Raw genomic sequence first — 6,998 nt, 5'->3', positions numbered from 1 at the left:
TATATATGCATGTATCTATATATGTGTATATGTGTAACTAGGGAGTACCAATATGGCGGCCAGTGGCTTCACCTCAACCCCGTACTACCAACGGGCAGTCAGTAATCCAGTGAATAAATAGATATCAGTGACGTATGCCTGTATAAACCAATGCCGATGCAAGGAATTGGCCTGGCATATCAGCCGGCTGATGTATCGGTGCATCTCTTATCAAAACGCAGTTATTTCCACAAGCCTTCTTCAGAGACGCTACTCCTGCAATCACAGTGGTGCTTTATAGGAGGGTAGCTGCTGTTTCTGGTGAATCGGTGGCAATTAGCGTGAGGCGATCAGGATGTGCTCCACTTGTCTAATGCAGGCTTTCTGGAAGTGCTCTCTCAGTGCACGGCTCGCTCATTCAGCTCTCTCGTTTTCCTTTCAGATCCTGGAAAAAGCCGCACAGATTGCCAGAGCCAGCGACTGCATATCCATAGTGAGTATCGGCCTAATGAGAGCGTGCCTTCATTAATTCACAACACATCCCACTTTGAATTAAAGTTAAATTACATGCTGAGAAATTTCTCACAGCCTCTTCCTCCACACAGACACAGCTCTGAGCAAACATGTCAAACAGGCATCCATACTCCGGTTTCCTTGGAAATCTATTGTAATCACTTGATAGGGCCTTTTAGTAAAAAAACTATTCACGCCTCTTAAAACAACCCACCCAACTTTATAAAAGAAAAAAAAAAAACTAGAACAACTAATCAAATTACTTGTCTGTCTTCCTGTTTCGACGCCCCTCAGCCAGGAACCTACTGCTGGGTGTGTTTCAGCAGGTTACGTAATCAGTGCCTCACAGAGGGCATGTCTGCACAAAGACTCTCAGTTTAACGTGTGAGAAACTGGCTACAGTTTGAAGCTGTTTCAGGACAAATATTTAGATTTATACACTTTTTAGATTAAATCTATAAGCTTTAGTCTTATTTATTCATGGGGTTAGTCCTCCTTCTAAGGGCTCTTTTTTAGTAAGACTTGAACAGAAGTTTTGGTACTCTGCTGCCCTCTTGTGGTTCTTCACTGTAACTGTTTGCTCCTCACATGCTCTTTTTTAATTTTAATTTTTTTATTATCAATAAGGCAGTAAATCTGAGGCATCTGGATTCAAATTTATTTGTTTGCTAATTGCTGCAAGCAAAGGACATGTTTTGTAAATGGAAATTAACAAAAAAAAAATCTGATCCAGAAATGAAAATGTTATAAAACTTTTTCATAAAAAAAAAAAGGTTTTGAGAATAAAATTGTTTACTCAGATTTTATTTTTGTTGCTAAAGCTTTTTTTTGTTGTAATATTTAAGTTTTATGAATATTTTTATTTTTAAATTGCATTTTTCAAATTGCATTCTCTTCACTAATGAGGCGGGCTTTCCTCTGGAGTGACGAGCAAAGATGCATTTCTATTGGTCTGCATGACTTAGCGACAATAGTTTAATATTATTAATTGTTAAAATTTTGTATTATTAATAAAACTACATCTAAAAAATAAATTTCTAAAAGTAAAATCTGTTAAAAAGATATATATACAGATATGATATTTTTAATAATTTAGGAAAGAAAAAAAGAGTTTTCTAAGAAAACAAATTTATTTTCAAAACATTTTTCTTTTCAATTTTTTATTTACAAAACATCTTCTTTGCTTAAAAAAATAATGGGACAAAGTTCCCCCCATAAGTGTCTATTTGGTCTTAAAAATGAAACAGAGTGCTTTAAAGAAATGATCTAAACATCTATTTCTTCATTCTAGCTCTGTATATCTGGAAACAACTGATGTTTATCTCTTAATTTCCTCTAAATTGAAACGTTCTCCATCTTTGCTGCCTTCTGCTCCCATGATGCTCTCAGGGACGCGGCGGTAAGAAGTTCCACATCGAACTGAAGGAGATCATGGAGCGGGACCCGCTTTCTCAGCTGTGTGAAAACGAGAAGGATTTGATTTGGACACTACGCCACGACTGCTATGAGAACTTCCCCCAGTCTCTACCAAAGCTGCTGCTCTCTGTTAAGTGGAGCAAACACGAGGACATGGCTCAGGTTAGCCAATTAAATGAACCATTCATTCTAATTGGATTCTTGTGAACTGAATTGGGGAGCAACAAGAAAAGTTTAGGAGCAAATGGTTTAAGCTATTTGAAATATATTTTATTATATTCTTTTTTTTTTTGCTTGTGTTCTTTTATTTTGATGATGTTTCCCCACTAAGCGTGAACGTCTTCTATGGGGACGCTTATTTAATGACTGCCCTTTCTGTACTTAAGGCTGTAAAAAGTTTCCTTAATGTTATTTTCATGATTATGAACTTTATAAAACCCATCTTACTGTAAACTGAAATAAGATTGTTTTATATCATCCCTTCTGACTGTTTCACTGAGCTTTTAATCCTCAGCCAGCCAAGGACCAGAACATCTCTAGTTTTTAATATCTGGGTTTGTGTGTGTCTCAGCTCCAGGCATTGCTTCAAATTTGGCCCAGATTGAGTCCCAGAGACGCTCTGGAGCTTCTGGACTTTAACTATCCTGATCAGTACGTCAGAGAGTACGCCGTGCGCTGCCTGCGGGATATGAGGTAAATCACTGCCTGTCTAAAATACTCCTGCTTATTCAAGTTCTCCAGTTTCATGTTAAAAATTTACCGTATTTTGTTGGGTTTACATGTAAAACACAAAATAACAGATTTGTTAAAATAAATTATCAAAATTTTTCACAAATACTGACATTGGGGGAAATATTTCTTTAGATCTATTTTCCTAGATCTATGTCATTCAGGGAATCTTTCCCAAAATGGAGTTCAATATACAGGTGAAGATGCTCAGTCATCCAGGTCATAGTCATTCCAGAAAGGTAAAAAACAATCCACTAGACTTTGTTTCCAAGTTTGAAGATGTTTCGCTTCCCATCCAGGAAGCTTTTTCTATTCAAAATGTCAGAAATAGCGTTGAGTTCGAGGCTTTATACAGTCATCCATCATGGCCTCAATTGCTGCATTGTAGTTTTTTTTTGTTTTAAAACCTACAATCCAGCGATTGAGTTGATCCCTTCCTGCTATCATCGTAACCCCGACCCCTTTAAAGGGGAACAGAATACCTCGCCTATTCAGCCAGGCCAACAATTGCCTTTAACGACCCCACTTTCAGAGACATAGACAGGTATGGGGCATCGCAGGCTAACAAACCCCCATTCCAAAGGGGTGGACCCGTTTATCCGTTTCAATTTGCATGTTTTCTAAGCAAAAACAAGTCTTTGTTGGGCTACTGTATAAAGAAACTCAATGCTAATTCTGACATTTTGGATTGAAAAAGCTTCCTGGATTGGAAGCGAAACGTCTTCCAACTAAAAAAAAATGTAAGAATGAAAGATGATCAAAGCAAAAGGTGAATTTAACTCAAATAGATGCACTGTGGAATCTGGCTTAAGCAGTCAAAAGATCATAAAAGGGTCAAAATCCAGTTCTTTGTTTTATTCTCCGTTCAGACAAAACAGGTTACAGGCTTCACAGGATTCTGCTACTGCTCGTAAGGACTGGTTATCCTTCTGCAGCTGTGTGTCGCATAGAAACTGACACAGGAGTGGATTTTCACTCCTGTCCCGTCCCACTCCCACAGAAAGAAATTGTGTCCCGTCCCGATCCCAGGCCAGAGTAGAAATCTAAATCCTGTCCCGTCCCACTCCTGGTGAAATTACTCCCACTCCCATCCCGCTCCCATTCAAAATGACTCCCACTCCCGCACCACTCCCATTCTTGTTTTTTTTTTTTTTGAGCGCGGGTGAAAAACTCTTTTTTTGACTCGCATTATAGTGTAGGCTTCAAGAAAAAAACTACAAAATGGCGGCGCCAGTACTGGACTTTTTTTCTTTCTATTTTATTTTATTTTTTGGCATCGATTATTATTGGTTTGCTCCCGCTCCCGTCTGCTCCCGTTAATGTTTTATCCTGTACCGTCCCAATCACGTGATCATTACTAATACTGACTCCCATCCCACGGGAATCCCGTGACCCGTGGGATTCCCGAAAAAAATGTCAGTCTCTAGTGTCGCAGTGAACTGGTCGCAGATATTTTGATTCATGTCCAATATTGAAGCGTGGTCTGCGCTAGTTTATTCCGCGTCACAACGCAAGAGGGCCAATCAGGAACTAGCTGTGGGTCTAAATACGGCCGAGGCGGTGAGGAAGTGGGGGCAAGTTTGTGCGACAACGGAGGGACATGAGGGCGAAAAAGAGCGGGGATCCAGGTGGGAAAAGGGTCCCAGCGTTCTCACGCACCTTGCTCTTCTAGCTGCTCCATCTTCACGAGTCATTTTTACACGATGGCTGTCATATAAACAAAACAAGCCGGTAAGGAACCAAACAGGAAATAGGCATAGTGTAAAGAGGATGTAGATTTGACCAATCAGAGGCCACCTGTCTGCGACACAGTCTGCGTTCACCTATGATTTTGGAAAAGGTGCAGCAGAGTGTCTGCGAAAGGGGTGGGGCATATCTGCGTTAACTGCAACACACATGCAGACGACCTGGTTTCTTAGTATAAATCAGCCTTTACTCTTATTCCTGCATCTGTTCTTTGATTTACTGACTGGCAGACTGGGACTGGTAATATAACCATATGTCCACCCATGTGCATAATAAGCTACCTAAAACCTACCTATTTATACTGCGAAACACCCACATCCCAAGCTAAAATTAATTAATTAAGTGAATCACTAACTAAAAACCTATTCTACATAACAAATCAAACTAAATTATCTACATTTTACGATTTAACTGAAAAATGGAAAAGTACCTCCTATAGATTATTTTTTTTTTTTTACATTTTTGCAAAGTCATACTAGACTCAACCGCTTTGACTTCTTAGAGGGAAAACCGCTGTGGGTAATTGCGACAGCCACTAACTACTTTGTCTGTTGTTGTTCTGTTTTATCTCTCCTGCCACCAGCGATGAGGAACTGTCCCAGTACCTGCTGCAGTTGGTGCAGGTGCTGCGCTATGAGCCGTATTACGACTGTGCCCTCACCCACTTCTTGCTGGATCGTGCGCAAAGCAACCGTAAAATTGGCCACTTCCTCTTCTGGCATCTGAGGTGAGTGAATTAAGGTCTGCAGCTTCGATCGGTCATTAGAAAACCTTCTGAATCGTTCCTGCTGCATGTCTGCTGCCCCCTAAAGGTCAGAGATCCACATGCCAGCCGTGTCGGTCCAGTTCTCCCTCATCCTGGAGGCGTATTGTAGAGGAAGCATCCCTCATATTGAGGTTTTAAAGAAACAGGCAAGATGAATTCTTTCTTGTTTATCCAACTTCTAATCTACAATTTGGAGATTAATAAATAAAAAAAGTTTGGGTTTCTTTTCACATGATTAATGTCTGTCAGAATAGTAGATATTTTTAGACTCTTGCTCTGTTTTTTTTAACCTTGTCAGTGGAACATTTCTGGGCTTTATTATCTGTACCGGTCACAGTCATTATTCAAAAAGCTAAACAATCCACTGGACTTTGTTTCCAACTTTAAAGACGTTTCACTTCCCATCTAGAAAAAGCTTCCTGGATGGGAAGCGAAACGTCTTCAAACTTGGAAGCAAAGTCCAGTGGATTGTTTTAAAAAAAAACTTTTTTAGTAATTTATTATCCGTCCCTCCTTATGGAAAAGTCTGGCAGCTGCTAGTAGTAGAACGGCTTCATCGGCCTGATGTTGTTTATTCCTGCGTTTCCAGGTTGAAGCCCTCAGTAAACTGAAATCTGTAAATGAGCTCATCAAACTGGGGACCATCAAGAACGCCCGCAGCAAAACGAAGGAGGCGATGCTGACCAAGGAGGCCATGATGACCTGTTTGAGACAGAGCGGCTATTCGGAGGCTCTGTCGGACCTGAACTCCCCTCTCGACCCCAGTGTGCTGCTGTCTGACATCAAGTAAGTTAAACGCAGCCCCTCTTCCCCCCAACTGGGAGCAAACTGGTCCGAGCTTCAGGTAACTCTCTTTCTTTGCTCCGTTAGTGTGGAGAAGTGCCGCTATATGGACTCCAAAATGAAGCCTCTGTGGATCGTTTACAACAACAAGCTGCTTAACGGGGATACTTTGGGGATCATCTTTAAAAACGGAGACGGTAGGAATCACACAGTCGTCCTTCATCCTTTTATTCCAAGGAGATTCTTCCACAGACATTCTAATTCACAGACTGACACACAATCTATGTCAAGAAATGCATTAGTCTTCTCCCTCATTACTTTAACGACACCAAATAAATTCCAGCTGCCTACAGAGAGAAGAAGCCAAGAGGTTATAATAATATTAATAATAATTTAACTTTATTGATCTCACATTGGAGAAATTTACCTTTGCATTTAACCCATCCCCATGGGAAGCAGTGGGCTGCCATCGTGCGGCGCCCGGGGAGCAGTGTGGGGTTACGGGTCTTTCTCAGGGATCTCAGAACCTCAGGATTCCAAGCTCTGTGCCCTAACAACTGTAGCCTCGTGAGACCATCCTGATCTCGCGAGTAGGGTTGTCAAAAGTATCGATACAGCCATCTAAAGTGCAGAATAGTGGAAAATGCACTTTCTGAACACTGTGTGATTGAATAATTCTACGCACTTTTCAGTTTCAGACTTTTTTTTGTAAGAGGTGCAGCTGCTGAGAATTATTTTTGTTTCTTAACCGGTTTGGCTAGTGTCATTGTTATGTGTGTAAAGCATAGCCAAGGAAGGAACATTTAATTTTAATTTTGTAATTTTTTTAATCAGCTTGCTTAATACTCTGCACAGCAAACAACCTCAAAATATTGTTCTTATTGTTTATTGTATTTCTATTATTAATGAAAATTTCTGTTGAATTATGGAGTCTTTGTTTTTATCCTTGTGGTATCGAAAATGGTATCGAGTATCGAATATTTTACTTAGTATCGGTATCGAGTTGAAAAGTTTAGTATCGTGACAACCCTACTCGCGAGCTTTCAAGGTTTCACTCGCAGATCAG

The 6,998-nt window shown here is 40.3% G+C and overlaps 1 protein-coding gene across 1 annotated transcript in view; it reads left to right on the top strand.

The window, feature by feature from the left end:
• pik3cb (phosphatidylinositol-4,5-bisphosphate 3-kinase catalytic subunit beta) overlaps positions 1–6,998 on the top strand; it is a 131,608-nt gene that overhangs the window by 105,331 nt on the left and 19,279 nt on the right. Inside the window, exons 12-18 of the mRNA XM_015371447.1 lie at positions 422–472; positions 1,882–2,070; positions 2,480–2,601; positions 4,967–5,110; positions 5,196–5,295; positions 5,739–5,935; positions 6,020–6,302. Coding sequence (XP_015226933.1) covers positions 422–472; positions 1,882–2,070; positions 2,480–2,601; positions 4,967–5,110; positions 5,196–5,295; positions 5,739–5,935; positions 6,020–6,302 — 1,086 coding nt within the window. The remainder of the gene's footprint in view (positions 1–421; positions 473–1,881; positions 2,071–2,479; positions 2,602–4,966; positions 5,111–5,195; positions 5,296–5,738; positions 5,936–6,019; positions 6,303–6,998) is intronic.

This window comes from Cyprinodon variegatus, unplaced genomic scaffold (assembly GCF_000732505.1).
Source record: "Cyprinodon variegatus isolate N-32 unplaced genomic scaffold, C_variegatus-1.0 Scaffold58, whole genome shotgun sequence".
Classification (NCBI taxonomy): domain Eukaryota; kingdom Metazoa; phylum Chordata; class Actinopteri; order Cyprinodontiformes; family Cyprinodontidae; genus Cyprinodon; species Cyprinodon variegatus.
The sequence above is the reverse complement of the archived record's forward strand: the minus strand, read 5'-3'. Positions and strand labels throughout refer to the sequence as shown.